General features: G+C 44.9%; 2 protein-coding genes across 6 annotated transcripts in view; one reads left to right on the forward strand and one right to left on the reverse strand.

Moving 5' to 3' along the window:
* Window positions 1-13,298, reverse strand: part of LOC142495251 (protein O-mannosyl-transferase TMTC3-like) — a 138,019-nt gene extending 124,721 nt beyond the window's left edge. The window contains exon 1 of one of the 2 annotated variants that reach the window (XM_075600470.1): window positions 13,276-13,298. The gene's annotated coding sequence lies outside the window, so the exon portion shown is untranslated. The other variant, XM_075600469.1, reaches the window with a different exon arrangement.
* A 223-nt stretch (window positions 13,299-13,521) lies between these two features.
* CEP290 (centrosomal protein 290) overlaps window positions 13,522-20,203 on the forward strand; it is a 137,300-nt gene continuing 130,618 nt past the window's right edge. Inside the window, exons 1-3 of one of the 4 annotated variants that reach the window (XM_075600465.1) lie at window positions 13,522-14,622; window positions 16,332-16,442; window positions 16,568-16,645. In XM_075600465.1, the coding sequence (XP_075456580.1) occupies window positions 16,341-16,442; window positions 16,568-16,645 (180 nt within the window). In that variant the 5' untranslated portion in view covers window positions 13,522-14,622; window positions 16,332-16,340. The remainder of the gene's footprint in view (window positions 14,623-16,331; window positions 16,443-16,567; window positions 16,646-20,203) is intronic. The other 3 variants (XM_075600464.1, XM_075600466.1, XM_075600467.1) reach the window with 3 other exon arrangements.

Below are 20,203 nucleotides of genomic sequence, written 5' to 3' on the forward strand. Positions count from 1 at the left end.
AGGTGAGGTAATAAGTGCAGTAGATGGCAGTGCTTGACCACAATGGGTGTTAGGAGTGACAGAGTGTGAGACAGTAACCATAAGTGCAAGCTATTGAGATGCTTTTTTTGAGAGGCGAGTTTTAAGGATGGTCTGTATTAAAATAGATGGGTTACCACCATTTGCAGGAAAAGAGGTGGCAGGAAGACGTGGGTGAGAGTAGGTGTGGATATGGCCAGGTCCAGGATTAGGAGAGATATCCCCAGCAGCAAGAAGGAGATGAGAAGAGAATTTGTGCTGGTGCTTTTTATTGAGGGGTGTAGAATTTGTTGGGAAAAGGTGTGTACTTAGTGGTTCAATGTATAGGCACAAGCATAGGTGGAGAGAAGGAGATATGAAGGAATGTGGATGAGGATGAGAGAAGCAAACAGAAAAGCAATAGGGAGGGCAAGGTAGGAGAGAATTCCGAGATATTGAAGAGGCATTGAAAGAGCTGCTATCTAAAATCAGGCCTGGGAGGGCAGTGTAGCACTGAAGGTTACACAGCAGCTTAGGCCGAGGCCCTGCTGCATGCGCCAGCGCTTCCGCACTGCGTCCAGGCGGCGCATGCATGGCACTTCACCGCGATCTGTGGTCTTTAGGGAGCCGGTTTTAGGCGCGTGGCCAAAACGGGTGAGGTGGGCGGGGCGTGATGGAAGTGACTGTTTACGTTTCACACTGCTTTAGTAGTTCTCTAATCTTACGATTAAACCTCAGATGTTGTTGGCAAACCAAACCACAAGACCTTTGCTTCTTGCCAATATGGGCCATCATTCTCTGACTAACATTAATACTCAGAATACCCGCAGGCCACCACCCTGCCGGCGATCTCCCCTCCTCATTGGCTCCATGCCACACCACGTGATGCGTCGCCGCTCGGGATCAGAATCCTATTGCATCCCCTGCTGGCTGACACGTCACAGTGCGTAGTGAGCCTTGCAATGAGGAGGCTCGGCAGGAAGTTAGGAGCTGGTGAGTGACGAGCACTCAGTCATATGCAGCGGGACCTCAGCCTTAGAAATGTAATCTTTAGACGTGTTTAAAAATAAATTTGTCAGAGCATTTAGAAATCCAAGTTTTTGCAGTGGAAGGGTTGATGAAAAACAGAATAACAATTCCTGTATTCTCCACCTACAGTTTGAACTCCAGACATTTCATATGTGACACTTAAGATGTTACACAGCCAATGTGCAGTCTCATTACACAGGATGTGGTCTCATTAGCGGTCCCTGAGTGAGTGACAGGCCGAGCAGCCAATCAGAGGGATGTGCAGACATCCTTAGGCTTATATATACATAGAGCTGTATATCTAAAGAACATTAAACATTCCAGCTTTAAATAAGAAAATGTGGCAAAAAAAAAAAAAAAAAAGTTCCCCTTATACCCTCCCAAGTATTCCAGCATAATGTCTTGTCATTTCATTGCAATCTAAAAGTTTAGCATGGCAACTCCAGAAGCTAAAAAGCAATTTTCTATTTTATTTTTTAACACGAATGGGGGAGGGAGAGGAGGTACATTTTCATGGGGCAAGGTGCTAACATTATAGAAGAGTTAAAGTCATATAGGCTTCTGGGGTGAGTGATTACTGCTTTAAACCCTTTGAGTGCCAGAAGGGACTGCAGCAGCCCACAACCCAGAAACAGAAGCGTCCTCTTCCATTTCCCTATATTTCAGTAAGTTGTATTTTGCGCTGCTAGGGAATGCAGGGCACAATCCAAGGTGGAACCCCCCCCCCCCCCCCCACTCTTTAGGCATGATATAGCCACTATGTCATGGGGCCTTTCGAGCTCCAAACCCCTTGACTTGAAGACCACGTCTTTGGGCACCCAAAGTGTTAAGGAGATACACTAAAACATTACTAATCTCTGAACATCTGTTCAACCATTACACATACAAACCACAGTGTTCTGAAATGCAGAATTCAACTTCAAACATTTCAATATTTTTGGTGGTGCTGCTTACATTTTGAAAGTTATGTACATCTGTAAAAGACACTTCAAAAAGGGTATTATTTGGGAGCACAATTAAAATTAAAAGGCAAAAAAAATTAAAGCTGCAGTACAAGCAATATCCTACAAGCCTACAAAATGTAATTTTTTTTAATAAATCGGTTCTGTAGTATGAGAAAATAGCATTTAAAAAAATAAAAATCAATTTAAGACATTTTTAATGTATTCTAATGTAACAAACATTTTTGTTCTTACAGCAACCATATACAAAGTCACTTCCCATTCTGAAACAGCATCACCTTTTTGAGCCCTGCTCTCTCTAGCAATGAACCAATTGAATCTAGTGCCTGCCTGGTCACATGATCTTCCTCACAGAACTTTGGCTGTCAGTGCAGCAGATTACCCAAGATGCATTTAGTGAACCCCCAGACAAATTTCAGCGATTGATTACAGGAGAACGGATCGATCAGCAATTTAGCTAATCACTTGTCAGTGTGTAGGATTGTATTGATGCACATATGGAATGAAAAAAAAATGGAAACGACAGCTGGAATGCAGCTTTAAGAAGCTGTATTGGCAGCAGGTATTGAAAGAGGCAGCGTATACATTTGTGTTGCTAAGAAACATGCTTCCATAACACCAACAAGCTTGAATGTTGGTAAATATTCATTGTAATCATTCCAACCACCAACAGAAGTATTGGCAAGTTCCTTTTGCTGAACTGCATAACAGAGGCAGAGAGCAGTTGTGCAATTTAAAAACCTGCATAGCTACTGCCACTTACCCCACTTGACTACATCCAGAGAATGTGATGGGAAGAAGAGTGGGGGCAGAAAAGGACCCAGAGCCATAGGATGGGTAGCGAGGAGAAAAAGGAGCCAGAATCAGTGGGTGAGTGGCGAGGAACATAATGCACCAGTAGCTCTGGATTCAAAGCCAATCATTGGGAGTCAAAAAATAAAACATTGCGAGCCAGAATCATGGGGTGTGGATAAAGAATAGAACAGAAATCAGAGGGGACAGTAATAAAAAGGAAAGATCACAGAGGCAATAGTCAAGCTGTGAACAATTAGCAGCTGTGGAAAAGTGGGGGGGGGGGGGGGAGAACAGGAAAGGAGCCAGGTACATGGTGAGAGGGTGGTGCAAGAACATTCCAGAAGCCCTAGTGGGGGTAGGGGATTGGAACGCGAGAGTCACCATAACATCATAATACTGTAACAAAGTTTTCCTGACTTTAATAGTCAGGGACAGCACTTTCTTTACAAAACAGGCACTTTTTATTTACAGCAACAATTCACCTAGTCTGGGTTGCCCTCACCACCCAATACCAAAAAGCACTTCATTCACTAAGAGGACACTGGACAAGGCACACGTTAAGCTTGTAGAAGGGATGGCGATACGTTTCTACAAGGTCACGGCTTAAAAAGGAAGTCGAGCATTTTAGCATGAAACTCATCCTTTCACCTGCGCATAGCCAAATCTTGGAACCTACTCTAAACTTGGCCCCACATCTACCTGTTAAGATTAGACACAGCGATGCATCCGCAATAGTCAGTCATTGTAGCTTTACATGGTTAACGAACAACGTGAAAAAGTAATAACTGGGATGACCCAAGCTCAACACCAGAATTTAAAAAGGATGCAATTTTTTTTTCTGTTTTCCAGGAAATTGTGTCTTCACCGGGATCAAAAATTTACAAAGACAGGAAAATAGGGAAGTCAGTGAAAATGGGCTGCTGCTAAATCTGTGCATGCCTGTGGCACCAGAGGCCTCCTTCCACTGGCGCCTCGCAAGTGAACATCATAATTCATGGCCGTGGGGGTTGCGGTAGGAAGTTGAGCATGCCAAGAACCAGAATATGAAGTCTGTGGGTGTCACTCGCTGACCAATTCCCTGAAAGAACCACTCGCTGCCCTGGCCCAGCCCCACACAGTAACATGGCATAATCATCATGCAAGCAGCCTGTGCAAGTGCACTGACGAGGGAGTACAAGTACGTCTCTGCATGTGCTCGAAGAGCAATACTCTTCTCTTCCCCTCTCCTGTGGGTTGTGGTCCCCATTTTTGGTGACAGGCCCCATTTTGGATTTACATCATCTTACAACAGGAGAGCTACATACTGTCACAAAATCTCTCTCTCTCTCTCTCTCTAAGGATGTCTGCACATCCTTCTTTGATAGGCTGAAAAGCCTGTCACTCACCCAGGGACAGCCACGGAGACTGTACACTGGCTGTGTAACATCAAAAAGTGTCACAAATCATTCTGTGGAGTTCAAATTGGAGGTGAAGAATACAAGAGTTGTATGCACATCAACAACCCTGCAACTGTGAGAACTTGGCTTTCTAAATGCACCGACAATGTTTTCACACCTAAAATACTAACTTTCTAAGCTGTTGTTTAACCTTCAATGCTACACTGCCACCGCAGGCCTGATTTTTTACATCTGCTCCATCTCCTTCAATACTTGAACTACCCCTGCATCTCATTATAACCGCACTATTTATTTTCTTGTTTGCGGTTTCCACACTCCATTGAGAGAACACAAACGTTTACAAACGTCCCCACTCCCCTCCAATCCACATTCACCTTTCCGCTCCACCTATGCTTGTGCCAATACACTGCACCACTATGTACACACCTTTCCCAACAACTTCTACACTCCTCAATAAAAAGCCCCCCACAAATCCTCTTCTCATCTCCTCTCTTTTTACTCCTCCTCCTCGCTGCTGGGATATCTCTCCTAATCCTGAATCCAGCCGTATACACCCCTGCTCTTGGCCACGCATCCCCGTCACCTCTTTCCCTGATAATACCGGTCAACCTTAAAACTCACTTATCAATAGAAGCATACCCATAGCATGCATGCATGGCTACAGTCCCACACCCAGTCACTGCTACCAACCATTTTGGCCAAGCACTGATATCTACTGCACTTAGTCCCTCACCTGCTGTCTCTGCAAGTCTCCCAACATAAACTTAATTTGTGAGCTCCACTGCACAACATTTTCCTTTCCTATCGTCTGACTTTGCTGCGCCTACTGTACTATAATTCCCTGTACTGTCTTGGTAAAGCACCGAGTACACTGTCTGCACTATATAAAAGATACACACACATATATACATACCCCTCTGATCGACTGGGTGGCCTCTCACCCAGGAAACACTGGGGAAGGGGATTTTAATGGTCATGGAGACGGCAAGGAGGAGGAGACATGAGATGAGTAGGAGATGAGGGAGTGTAGTATGCACAGAGAGGAGCAGACACCCTAAGGCTAAGGCCCCGCTCCCAGAGTCAACGCACCTGCGCTGCTGACAGGCGGTGCGCTGAGATACACAGACCGCGATCTGCGGTCTGTAGGGAGCGGGAGCCGGATCGGGAGGTGGGCGGGAGGTGGGAGGTTTGATCGGGAGGTGGGCGGGAGGTGGGAGGTTTGGGCGGGAGGTGGGCGGTTTGACAGGGAGGGGGGGCGTGGCTTGAGCGGAGGGACCCGCTACTCTCCCCCCCCTCCCTCCACGGACTCGGGCTGGAGCTGGAAGGTAAGTTTAAACACACACACGCAGGCACTCATTCATACACGCGCACACGCACACACAGGCAGGCACTCACGCACTCATACACACACACGCGCGCACACACAGGCAGGCACTCACGCACTCATACACACACACAGACAGAGGCAGGCACTCACGCACTCGGGCACACACACACACACAGACAGGCACTCACGCACTCAGACACATACACACACAGACAGGCACGCACTCAGACACACACACAGAGAAAGGCACTCACCTGCTTTCACTCCACACTCCTCCCCGCTCCCCGAAGCCTCTCCTCCTCCCGAAGCCTCCCCTCCCCATTGGCTCACAGCCACACACGTCACGCGCAACGCTAGGAAACACCATTCTCTGGTGTCTCCAGCGGCTGACGCGCTACAGCGTGTAGTCAGCTGTGCAGCCAGGGGGGACCGGGACCGGCTCGCGAGGATTCCCCTGCTGGTGGGGAACTCGCGACCCGCCGCCCGCGCCAACGAGCGCAGCGGGACCGAGGCCTAAGGCAGGGAGTGCAAAGAGAGGGGAGGATAGAGGCAAAGAGGAGCTGGGCATGAAGGAGGGGTTTGCAGAGACAGCAAGGAGGGAAGAATAGGCAGAGGAGAGCAGTGTGCACATGGGGCAGGAAAGACAGGATTGTGAGTAGGAGACAGAGGCGGCATGGATGAGGAAGAGACAGGGAGACCACGGGTAGGAGAAGACAGGGAGTAGGGAATGGAGGAGAGCAGTGTGCCCATTGGGCATGAGAGATTGCAAAAAGGGGAGGAGAGACAGCAAGGTCTGTAGGAGTAAACAGAGACAGCAAGAAGAGGAGACAGATGAGATAAGTAGGAGAGGAGGGAGTATAGTGTGCACAGAGAGGAGCAGACACAGTAAGGCAGGGGGGAGTGTGCAGAGGAGCAGGGCATGATGGAGGAAAGAATAAGGTGGAGAAAAGACTAAGGTGGGGGAAGAGGAGACAAGAGACAGCAAGGCATTACATGGAGGGGTGAAAATAAAGAGTAGTATTTTATTAATAACCATTCAGATCTCCTATGTCGGCCTATGTCGGCATATGTTACGCTGGGTACAGCTAGATTACATAGAACACTTAAATCCATTTTACTTTGTCACAGATAAACATGTACTCAACAAGCTTTACATAAAACTAAGGGACTTATTCAATAAGCCCCAAAGCAGCCGATCATACTGCGATCAACTGAAAAGTCACATTGACCAGAATAGGAGTCTTTGGCCTATGATACTGTGATTGGCTGCTTCAGGTCTTAAATAAGCCCCAAAAGGGGTAATGCATGAAAGCCATGTTCAAATGTTAGTTACTTGTACTCATCACCTGTTAACTAAATGTTTGGCTATGGATTTCTCCTCCCTCAGGAAATATTACTCTTACCCGTGTCACCAGGAGGCGATGCCGACACAGAGAGGTCCCGCGCTCACCCCCGGCCACAGTTCAAATGCTGTGCAGGTTAATTTAACCACCACAACATTTAAACTATGATTACCGAAGTTGGGTCATGGAAGAGCACGGGACCAGATGCATTTGCACCAATAGTACCGCCACCAAGCTGGCCCTAGTTCCAACAAATGTAATCAACCCCAAGCTCTTTATGGGGATCTATAGGGCTACTAGGATTCCTATACGTATTCACTTGGCAACTACTGTAAGAAAAGAAAAAGAAAAATAGACACCCCTTAAATACCAAAAGTTTACAAAAGCTAAATCCACTACTCTAACCACCAACAATTGACCTTTAGGTTCATTACAATGTTTACTACTGGGACATATAGATCATTTCATAGGCCCTCATCAAAAGAATAGACTTCCTATCGGAATGGGATATCCCTTGTAATACACACAACTATTTTAAATTGACCATGCCAACACATTTGTGATGAATAAGAAATCTGCATTGAACTTTTGAGTGTGCCCAATAACTGGATTGTATTGTTTTCATTCTTTGCAAGAAGGGGACCGGCACACTGATTTTTCTCGTTTTGGTGAGCTCTTATTTTTTTCACATGGTGCTATAAAAGGAGGGATGAACAGTTAATGATAGAGCAGTTTCCATTTACAGTGAAGTTAGATGAATGCACAATTACACACCTGTCACAAGGGCCACCGAAAGCAGGGGGTAGCCAGGACAAGTGCCCCGGCCCAGCGGCCGGACAAAGCAGTTGCAGCCGAGCAACAGCTCTCCCCCAGCTACAGGCCTCACTCTGACCCACCTTGAGCTTCCGACGCTGGTGCGCGCCGGGCCACTGGCATCAGCGCGCTGGAAGCTTGGCCCAGCTTCGAGTGTGCACCGGCATGAGAGGGAGACCCAGCATGCGCTGATGTCGGAAGCTTAGTGTGGGACAGAGTGAGGGTGAGGCCTGCAGTTGGGGGAGGGCCTTGTTGCTACTGCTTTGTCCGGTCGCCGGCCCCGCCAGACATTATCCCCAAGATAGATACCAAATTTCCTCGATTTTAAGATGCACCTTTTCCCCCCATTTTCACATGTCTAAAATAGGGCGCGCCTTAGAATCTATGTACTTAAAATAAATTAAAAAATACAACAGCTAGGGGGTGCTGCAAAAGCCACAGCGGCTGTTTGAACTATGGGCTTGCAACTCCCAACTGATGTTGCTTGCAGGAGTCAAGTGCCAACCTTCCCCCCCGCAACGCAGATTGTTTCAGCAGTGTGTTCGGCTGCTTGCACCACAAGCACCCCCACGCGTCTCCGCTTGCTGTCTTGAAGAACCATCCCCCCCACAGAAGGAGATGATTTCAGCAGTTGTTGCAGTGCTGGCTGCCTCTCCCATAGCCCCCCCCTCCCCCTGCACAACTGTCAGCTGTCCGACTGCGCTGCCACACCCATTGCCCCCCTCCCCCACGTGACTACCAGCTGGGCGGTGCAGCACGTAGCAAAGATGATTTCAGCAGTTGTTGCAGTGCTGGCTGCCTCTCCCATAGCCCCCCCCTCCCCCTGCACAACTGTCAGCTGTCCGACTGCGCTGCCACACCCATTGCCCCCCTCCCCCACGTGACTACCAGCTGGGCGGTGCAGCACGTAGCCAACTGCCTCTCCCATTCCTCCTCCTACGCGACTACCAGCTGGGCGGTGCGGCAGTAGAAGGGCCGCAGGCTGCCTCTCCCATTCCTCCTCCTCTCCCCTCCCCCCCCCCGTGCTTCTACCACTACTTCATCCCACCCCCCTGCCGGAACATGAACGCAGCCTGAGATGCGAGGGGAAGATGAGCTGAGGAGCACCTGCAACTCAATGTACAGTATCTGACGGAACGACGTTGCTGCCAGCCCCAATGCATTTCCCAGAGTGCTAAGCAGGATCCGGTTTGTAGTGCTGAAGAGACGAGTTGTACTACAGTATAGTGTTGTGTACTCTTGTGCGGTGATATGTAAATTGTATGGATAGATGTATGCAATTGTCTGCCAGTAAAAACATTTTTGATGAGCCCCTCACAGGAACCAATACTAATAGTAATACACACAGGTATATAATAACGGGATTTACTGAACATATATAACGGCATACAATACACAGAGGAGTGTCCCCAAAGTACATTGGGTGCTAGGCACCATTACCCTGATAGAGATGGTGTAGTGGTCAGCGCAAGGTGTTGGACTCAGAAATTGAGAGAAAGTGAAATACACAAAATCAATGTATTAGATAGACATATGCATTCAATAGATAAACATATATATTAACAATTTATGTATTTAAAAAATATATATATAATATATGTATTAAAGCTAAAGGGAAGGGGTAGGAACAGGGGAGGAGGAGTGGGGGGAGGATGATGGTATTATTAAATATAATAAAGAAACAATAAACTTTTGTTTCAATGACTCACACGGCCTGATGTGAGACTGTTGAAGAGAAGAATGGATGGGATATTATATAAGTCCTCTATATAGAGGAGAAAAAACTCACACGCCCTTGTGTGAGCCCCCTCCCTCAGAGAGTGTTTTCAAACTGTAGGGAATCAGTCTCGTCTTTCTTTCTACTACTCCCAATGGGGGCGATATGTGAATGGCTCCTCTCCCAGGTGTCCAAATTCCAAGAAATGGGCAAAGCCTGGATTAGTAGCAAATCGAAGTTTATTACAGCAAAAGGTATAAAAATCTATAACACTCACACAAAAGGGTAAAACAGCCCAATGCCAGCTGTCGATCGGTCCGGTGGACCCTTTTCGTCCAGTAGGGCTCCCGCTAGCGCGTCCGACATCATTTGAGTACTACCTAAGAAATAGTTTATCAAGACGCACGAATGCAAGGCAATTAGAAACCAGAGCATATCCAGCATCTGTGCTTTATATTGCAATCATACATAGACATGGACCCTAGGTTCTTTTAAAAATAATTTTTTTTTAAAATGTTTTACTCCAAAAAGTGACAGGTGTTGCGCCGTCGCTTAATGACTATGACATACCAAACTACATTTATATGAAGATATTGATTAATGTTAATGTTTTTGTGTATATAAATCATCTACATATAAGTCAGGTGAGGGAGTTACTAATACGCCATAAAAACACAGCTGTGGCATAGTACATCTATGGTATCACACTAATCGATGTGTGAATATATACTAGCTAGTGAGAATACACTTAGTCCGTGAGGTCTTTTGCAACATTCTTGCAAAGCCACGATCTATTAAAACAACTGACTTGTCAAAGTATGTTCTGTACCAGCATTCCCACCATTTTCACATATTGCCAAATTTACAACACAATAAAAGACACATGACAATTGAAGATTTTATTATATCTGTTGCAACAGGTATAGGCAATCGGTACTAATGAGTAGATGATTGACTTGCCTATAAAGAGTGAGTACAATGAGCATCCGGCAGGAACCTGACGAAGCATCACTGCGAAACGCGTAGTTGCCTGCCAGAGCTCATTGTGTGAGGGACCCAGGCAGCCGCCGGACATCCGGAAAGATTCTCTCTTCCGGTCCCGCTAGCGGGAGCCCTACTGGAGGAAAAGGGTCCACCGGACCGATCGACAGCTGGCATTGGGCTGTTTTACCCTTTTGTGTGAGTGTTATACATTTTTATACCTTTTGCTGTAATAAACTTCGATTTGCTACTAATCCAGGCTTTGCCCATTTCTTGGAATTTGGGCACCTGGGAGAGGAGCCATTCACACATCGCCCCCATTGGGAGTAGTAGAAAGAAAGACGAGACTGATTCCCTACAGTTTGAAAACACTCTCTGAGGGAGGGGGCTCACACGAGGCAGTGTGAGTTTTTTCTCCTCTATATAGAGGACTTATATAATATCCCATCCATTCTTCTCTGAGAGAACAGTATCACATCAGGCCGTATGAGTCATTGAAACAAAAGTTTATTGTTTCTTTATTATATTTAATAATACCATCATCCGCCCCCCACTCCTCCTCCTCCCCTGTTCCTACCCCTCCCCTTCAGCTTTAATACATATATTATATATATATTTTTTTAATACATAAATAGTATATATAAATAGTGTGTGTATATATGTATATATATATATATATATATATATATATTTATCTATTGAATGCATATGTCTATCTAATACATTGATTTTGTGTATTTCACTTTCTCTCAATTTCTGAGTCCAACACCTTGCACTGACCACTACACCATCTCTATTGCCGCTATAAGAAGACTCCGGACTTCATCTTCTCACAGGTCCAGCTGCAGAAAAATTACAAGGGCTAGTATACACTTCCCCTTTTTTTGTTATACACTACTATAGAGGCGTTACATTATTATACGCCATAACAAGTAGGGAGCGCCCCAGTTTCCCCTTTTTTGTACCATTACCCTGATGTCGTTCCCCAATGTCAGGCCCACCCAAAAGTGTATGGAGTAGAGATCCCGTGAACTGTTGGTGCACTTGTGGTACCTGCCCCAGAACTCCAGTACCCGGATGCTGCCAGATAATAAAACAGGGATCCGCTGATCCAGCGATGTTGTTGTCCGACTATGTGGGGTGAACCCCCGTTGGAGGGTCTCACCTTTAAAGAGTCTATATCGTGGGTGGTCTGGTCCCAGGCCGCAATCACCGCGTGGCATCTCACCGGTGGTATAATCTAACTAAAGGCAGCTACTGGGGAAATGTCCCGAGCTATGGGCTTTCCTTGGACCAGCCAGAATCTGGTTTGAGTCGGGTCCTAAAGGGGTTATCTGGCCTAGTCTGGGAGCCACCTGCACCCAGACACTACCTTACCCCTCTGTAACCCTACTCCGATGGAGCGTGAGGTGCCAGCAAGTCAAATGTCTATTTGCCACTTACTCCTGCCTCGGCAGCCCTATTAGCTATTTGCGCCCGTGTGATCACAGTGCTGGTGCATGCTGGGACTGTTAGTCCGTCTGCCTGTTATGCGGAGCCTGGCTATGGCCGTCGTACTCTTGGAGGCACTGCGCAAAGCTTGCACTGCGCATGCGCAATCAAACATGGCGGCCCCCGCTTGTCAGGGGCGACCCGCTCGCCCGGCAGTAACCTCCCTGTACCTCACATCTCCACTACTCCCGGCGAGTCCTCCCTCCGCTGGCACCCGCGCACACCATATTACAGCCGTCCCCCTCCCGCAGCAAAGGTAAGGGGGACCTGGCTACATGTATTTGGGGAGTTTGTATGTATTTAGGGGGTGGTGAGGTTTTTTGGTATGTATTTTGTTGGAGGGAGGGATTGAGCAAGAGTGGGGTAATTGACAGAGGGTTTAGGGAGAGGCCGCGCTCATGCCGGCGACGGCACGCTGCGGTTGCTGGAAAAATCAAAATGAAGTGATTTCCAGAGATAGAAGCGATCAAGCAGTCGGGCCGCTCCTACTACAAGCGCACGCAACGGCGTCAATATAATTGTTTTGACGCGACATCGCGTCGCTAGCACTATAAGCGCAGCCTAAGAGCGAGACGCAGGAGAGAAATATACATACAAGGCGGAGGATTGAGCAAGAGTTGGGTAATTGATGAAGGGGGGGGAAGAGAGAGGGGGGTGAGGGAATGAGACAGAGGGGAGAAAAATATACGGAAATTGGAGATGAAATAGAGGGGGCTAGTGAGGTGTGAAATGGGAGAGGGTGGGGGGGGGCTGTAGGAGCTCATGTAACTTTTACTAGGGACGTCGACAGAGCTCAAGATAAATTACTTACTTAGTGCAATGAGTTATTAAACCAAAGGGGTGGGGGAGTGGGGAAGCACAATCCCATTGCAATATTGCAGTAAAATGAAATAACTGAAATGTATAAGTCAGGTTTCTTGTAAAATTCTCAGGTTGTGACAAGCAGTAGCATCAACCCCTCCCTTGTTAATACTTAAAGCTGCCTCGCCCTGTTCAAGGTGCCAGCAACTAAAAGAAGCCCCGCAGAAAAATGATCTCAAACTTCACTGTTCCTTTTATATACAGATAAATACAAAATAAATAAGATGTCACTAACGCCTTCCCTGTCAGATGAGCCCGAGGCACAAAGCCTGGTCATTGTGAACATGCCCTTTCTATTCTTAGTGCAGAGAAACAAATCACGACCTCCCCCAAACCCTCCTGCATGGCACTACCTGGGATCTGGGACGCTCCTGCCTGGGGGCTCTCCCCGTGACACTGCTATCTGCGGGGGGGCTTGGGCTTCTCACAGCTGGGCTCTTCTTCAATGGAACTCTCGCTCAGCTGTGGGAGCCGCCATGACAGAGTGGTGACCCACCTCCTCGTGCACGGTTACACACAGCCCCGGATGCTGCTATAGCCGAAAGACGGCCCCCGTCTTTACCTGTCCCCTCCTACAGCTGAGGGAGGTACCCCGACAAAGGCACCGAGCCGCCACACACGCTCTCATTTACATAACCCCGCCCCTCACAGGAAATGTGTTTCCAATCATCGTGTTTCTAATTTACATAACCCCGCCTACACAACGCTAGTCTCGCGGAGTTCCACTCTGCCTGTGGGTGTGTACGCTCTGGTAACCACGCACAGCATACGCTATCGGAGTGACGTAGCCACGCCTCGCAGGGCTGATTAACCGCTGTCTAAACGGAGACACGATGTAGCCACGCCCATTTTCGCGTTTCAGGCATGTTCGAGGATACTGATTATACATATCTCGTTAATTTCAAGCAAACCCAAATTATTTTGGGTGATCGTAAAAGGCGGCGGCGGCACCGGCGGACGCAGAACTGGGGCACAAGCCAGTGTGACAGATTTATCAGAGTACACCAGTCACACAGCTTTTAGGGGCATTTCTTTTGTTTAATAAATCTGCTGTTTTGTGCTCCACTTTTGCAACTGGAAAACTGTCACAAAGACCCCCGAGTGTCAAATACAATTAATTCCATAGACGTAGTCTGACGGGTCCTCAAACTCTGGGCTGTTTTATTTCATTGGAAGTTCAGACGACAATGTTAATGTGTGGAAAAAAACCAAAGTGGTATAAACCGTAACTAATGGGATTTGATTATAATTTACCACAGAATACATTAAAAAAAAAATCTTTGTGAATAATAAAAAGGTTTCCTTGATACCTGGATCACAAATACCATTCAGCTCATTCAGTTGTGGATGGGCATGTAATGCATTTAACTACAACTCTGTGTCTTGATAAAGCTCTAGGTTAAAAAAAAATTCAAATGAGCGATTTGGCAATGTCCATAAACGCATGGACATGAAGAAAGCAGGCGAATTCTGACAACGATGTGAAAACCTCCATATTTAACCGAAACAATGATGCGTCTCTTCCCAGTGAATGTTTATGGTGGATGCCGTTTGATCCGAGATTCCATGCTTGGCATGTAGTGCAGTTATCAGCCAGTCTGGTCTGTCATACGGGGCGTGGTCTGTTATCTAAACCGAGGTGTGGAACGCTCCACAACTTCCGTTGCTAAACTCTATGAGATTAGATTTGCCGCCTGTCTGGGCGCTGGATGTTTAAACGCGTCTCCTAGCAACGCCGGTGGTGCTACCCCCAAGTGACGCAAGAGTGGCACTGGTGAGTGGCAGGTCAGAGGAGCGGAGTCCGGTGCGCGAGGATGCTGCGGGAATAGAAACACCGGCAGCCGGAGAGCTTTTCGCCGGGTTCATACAGATCGCTGGGGATCCTCCTGTCCGGGTAGGGTGCGCAGAGGTGCTACTAACTGATATTATATGCCACGGATACACCAACACACATATCACAGACACACTAACACCGCACAATATGCGTGACAGCATAATACATTCTCACAGACACACACACACACCAGCTAAACACCTCTCCTCCCCTAATACACCCCTCACACACCCCCTCTCTCTTACCTGCGAGCACACGGAGGTCATATTATGGATAATATATTTGCTAAGTATATGCTCTTTAATTTTCATGGCGAAGTAGTAATTACAGACCTGCCAACTCTCACTGATTTGGAGTTTATTAATAGGGTCACTCTTAGATGATGATGATGATTTTCACTAATAAAATCGGTCCTTTTCCATTGGGTGCTTTAATAATGTTTACTGAACATTACAAGCTTCCTGGCTTTGTTTTGACACTCTTCCTTAAGGTATATTTACCTCTGACTGCCATCAGTTAATCTATTTAGGTATTTAATTTGTTAGTTGTTTGAAGAAATGTTTTTTTTTGTAGCACATATCTACTAAACATGTTGTACATAGTGAGGACAAATGTATGGAAACATACGCTTGCTTTGTACGTTGTTTCAGTCAGTTGGAAATATCCAGCCCAGTGGTGCGATATCTTCCAACACATGGCTTCCCCTGGCTGTACCAGCAATATTCATGCAGGGAATGCGCTGTCCATGCTATTAGAGAGACAGGTGGCCACCCTACTTACATATCCCTGTGTGACTATTCATCTGTTTGCTTTTAGTGCATCTGGGATTACCGTGGTTTATCTTGCATAATTTAATTAAGGGGAAATGATTTTGTATGAATTCTGTTGACATATTGTATACATTTTTATTGGTTAGAGAAACATTTTTATGTACAATCTGTATCTTGCTCTTTGTGCTCCTTTTTTTGTTTTTTTTCCTTTAATTTTGCTGCTGGAGAAAGCAATGGTTTTCCTTAGTATACTATTTGGGTGGTTGTTATTCTTAGCTGATGACTGGATAGCAGGTGTTTCTTTCCGACCAAACTGAGCATTGCGTTTGGAGGGAAGAATAAATGCTTTTTTTGTGTGTATGCAGATTTCTATTGTAGATTTGCAGTTGAAGTGTTTTCTTAAAGTCCAATATTGCTTCCTTGCAGTATTTATTACTGATTCTTAAATACAAAAGCATTTTATTAACTCACGTGATGTTGGGTTTTTGCTCACTTCATCAGGATCCTGTAGGTGTGTATATATGCACACCTTGCACTTTTTGATACTGTAGCAACGCTAATAGGACAATTTCCAGCCCACATTCCACAAGTAAAAGTGTAAATATCTCTTTATTCTTACAAGGTTTTCAAGATATTATTGCAGTAAAGTAGGAGACACTAATTCACAACCACTTAGTAAACATCGTAGAAGCCAATATTAACTTTGTACTGAGGAGAAATAGAATACATCCTGTAAAACATTTTGAATGGGCTTAATGGAAGATGGGTTTGTCAGATCCTTTAAATCCTGTCTGGTCTGACCACATGACTGACCCATACTATGGACAAACATCTGCAGATAGTCTTGTTTGTCAACCAGTGATGTCGGTCACTTTGTCATTGCGGTGCATATTTCTTAGATTATCATGTTGTATCCCCTTGCATGGATGGAATGCTATATAAAACTGTTTCTCCTATATATGGTATTAACGTATATATTGACCTTTTTGTTTTCAATTTTGTCTGGGAGGAAAGACTTCAAAAATGCCACCTGCATTGGATTGGGGGAAGCTCATGAAAGTTGACCCAGATGTCCTTCCCAGTCACGAAAAATTAGCTGACAAAATGCTAAATTCCGTATCGCTGGTATGTTGATTTTAGTTTATCGTTTTAAACACAATAAGCAGTACCCTACCTGCTGCATCCTGACTTGATTATCTGCTGAGTGTGCATGCCAAATTAAAAACTAACATTGTTTTGGTTTTGAATAGGTCAAAAGCATAGATTTGAAAGATGAAACCCCTGAAAACCTCATACAGCTTTTTCGAATTACACAGTCACTGATGAAGGTTTGTATGCACACAAATGGTTTTGCGTAACTGCATTGGCATTGCAAGAAAGAGTTTATGTTCATACTTCATGAATGCTATGGAGAATTGTGGTTTGCTTCAAAGAGCTATGTAACAGATGGAAAATTCTGGTTATTTACCCACCATTTGTTTCAGAGATTAAATCTGTTGCAATCAAGAACTCCTATTTATTTCAAATGATAATTTCTCTTGTGTCAATTTTGTACTGCTTTGTTTTTCTTGGTGCAAAATAGAAAATACAAAAATCCAGCAGATTTTTTTTTCTTTTTCCTGTGATTGCCAGTTGATGCTGTATTTTTTATTTATAAAATGTTTTACCAGGAAGTAACACATTGAGAGTTACCTCTCATTTTCAAGTATGTCCTGGACATAGTTAATATGACAAATAGTACATGGTTACAAATATAGTTCCATAAATGAACAGGGTATACATTATATACAATACATTTGCATAGGATTGTAAATTGGGACCTAGACAATATACAGTTATATATGTATGTGTATGTGTGACCCACACCAGGTGCTGAGCGCAACTCTCAATAGTATCTAATTTAATGGTGTAATAGTGTGAACCTATATGCAAAAAAATAGTTATACAATTGTGCAATACTGATATATAAAAAAATATTCAATATTTAAAGTGCATAATACGGTATATAGTTCAATACAGCTGCCTATAAAGTCCACTGACTTTCTTTAAAAACAGAAATACAAGAGTCCCAAATCAACAACTTGTCAGGCACTGAGGACTGAAATGAAAAATTATATATAGTCAAACCCAGTATCAGCTAGCAGACTTATCAGTCAGGATTTTCAGGATCACGTGCAATGGTTACATGTGAAAATAATGAACACTTAAAATACATGGTGTAACACCTCAGGGGATATATTCACATACTTTGGAAGGGAACCCACTATTACATCTGTGTGGTACTAGTGAAATACAAGTCCCAGAAACATATATAGATAAAAATGGTGAAAATATGTGGACAAAAGTGAATGGGAAAAGAAAATGGTGGGCCAATATTAATACTCCACTTCAAAAAAATAGAAAAAACTAAATCTCTCTCAAGGCGCAAGACAAAGAATTGAATATGCAGAGCTGTGCAAGACAATCTGGAAACCTATAACTGAAGATGTACGAGAATTGAACTGTGAAATGGTGAAAAAGATTATTGAAGATAACACAAACTTGAAGACAAAGCAATGACTTTTGGTTTGGAAGAAACAAATTATTGCACTCAAACAAGACACTGGATCAACAATAGAAGACTTCTCATAAAAAGAGTTGAGAATTTAAACATGAAATTGTACGCGAACACTGATAACACATGACATAATCCATCAGAGGACAAGCGACAAGAAACCACCAGTTGCAAAAGCAAAAATCCATGCAGAATAGGAAGGCTCCCGAGGGAGGTGGAATTACAACTGAAATGTTGAAAGAAAATTTGGCAGAAATAGATTAAAATCCTTGCAAAACTCTATGCTTGATGAACAGGAAAATTCCAAAACCATGGAGTAATGCCATAGTTATCCGCATCCACAAGGAAGGACACAAAGAAGACGTCAAGAACTAAAGACCAATCAGTCTACTTCCAATTGCTTACAAGATTTTTTTTTTTTTTACGAAGGTTCTCGCTAATCGGCTGCAATAAACCCTGTACTTTTCCCAGCCTAGAGAATACGTGGGATTTCACAGTGGTACAGCACAATGGACCATATCAAAGTCTGGCAAGAATTGATTTCCTTAAAATATGAATACCATCTACCACTCCTCCTTAGAATTTTTAGATTATAAAAATGTTTGTATATTTTGATTCTGTCTATACCTCAGCAGTCCTATATGCATTAAGAAGACCGTGTTCAAGAAGCATATGTGGATATTATAAAGAACACTTACAAAAAGCCACACCGATCATTTGTTTGCTTGAAGATACCAGCAAGACAAGGATCAGCAAGGGAGTGTGGCTGGGAGACACCATGTCGCCAAAGCTTTTCACAGCAACACCTGAAGAATTGTTGAAGACATTAGATTGGGGAGAAAAAGGATTCAGATTGAACAGTGACTATTTGAGTCTGCTACGATTTACAGATGATATTATTATTATTTTTGCCACCAGCAACAAATTGGAGAACTCGCCGAAGCAAGTAAGAATGTCGATTTCCATATGGATCTCGGCAAGACCAAAGTGATGTTTAACAAATGTGTCAAGTTTGCAAAAATCAAAATAAAGGGAATACCGGTAGAACTAGAAGAAATCTAAGACTGTCTACCTTGGCTGGCAAATAACAATGAATGGGAACCTTTTGAATGAAACCAATAGGGGAATGAAGGTGGGATGGAGCGTATTTGGAGAAACAAGACAATATTTCAAGGGAACCTTCCATTGTGCCTTAAGGCTGCGGTCCCAGTAATGTCTGTGACACGCGCGCCCGGGGGGGGGGGGGCGGCGGCGCATGCACAGCGCTAACCGCGATCTGCGGTCTGTGAGGGAGAGGAGAATCTTGTGACGGGAGGGGGCGTGGTTGGGGATTTGCAGGGGCGTGGCCATTACGTCACACGGCTGGTTCGCCCTCATTGGGTGAACCGCCGGTGGGGGCCTGGCCACGCCTCCGTCGCTAGGAGTAAACTCAATTTGATTGAGTTGGGAAAAACCTTGCAGCACGGCGCGGCTGCACCTTGTGCGTGACGGTGCGTACTGGGCCCAGCCCCATTGAGGAGCGGTGCTTACACGCACAGTGCACACCGCGCCGTGCGTACAGGCTGTTACTGGGACCGCAGCCTAAGAAGAAAAGTTTTGACCAGTGTATTCTGCCCTTGCTCAAGTATGGATATGAAATGATGACCCTAATTGTAAAGATAATTAAATAAACTTTTGACACCTCAAAGAAGTATTAAAAGATGTATGCTGGGTATTACCCAAAGAGAGAGGAAAAGGAATGAGTGGTTTCGAAACCAAACAGAAATCCATGACGTCTTCACAACGATGAAGAAATTATAATGGCAGTGACATCACAAGAAGAAATTATGATTTTTGGATAAAGATAGTACTCAACTTGATTCCAAGTGAAATTAAAAGACCACGAAGATGACCAAACGTAAGATGGGTGGATGAAATTAGCAAATGTGTTAGAGCAACATGGACAAGAGATGCTTGCAACCACAGTACCTGGAAGATCATTGTGAAGTATTTCATCCAGTAGTGGATCGACAAGTGATATATATAAATAAAATAGTGATATACTATAAATAAAAATGTATTTCAAATGTATTTATTTATAGTCATATATTTATTTATTTAGATTTATTTATTTATTTTTTGGCGGCTGCTGTGTGTGTATTTTTTTTATTGTGGGTAGCGGGGGTGGGTGAAGGGGGTATTAGCCCCAACGGTGGCTGTTTAGGGCTTGCGGGGGGGTAGCGGGAGGGCTTAACCCCTTCATGACCGTAACGGTATTAACTGCTACGGCCGTGAAGGGGTTAAGTGCACCCGCAACCCCCCCGCAAGCCCTAAACTCACACCAAGGGCCAAA

This window comes from Ascaphus truei, chromosome 5 (assembly GCF_040206685.1).
Source record: "Ascaphus truei isolate aAscTru1 chromosome 5, aAscTru1.hap1, whole genome shotgun sequence".
NCBI classification, from domain to species: domain Eukaryota; kingdom Metazoa; phylum Chordata; class Amphibia; order Anura; family Ascaphidae; genus Ascaphus; species Ascaphus truei.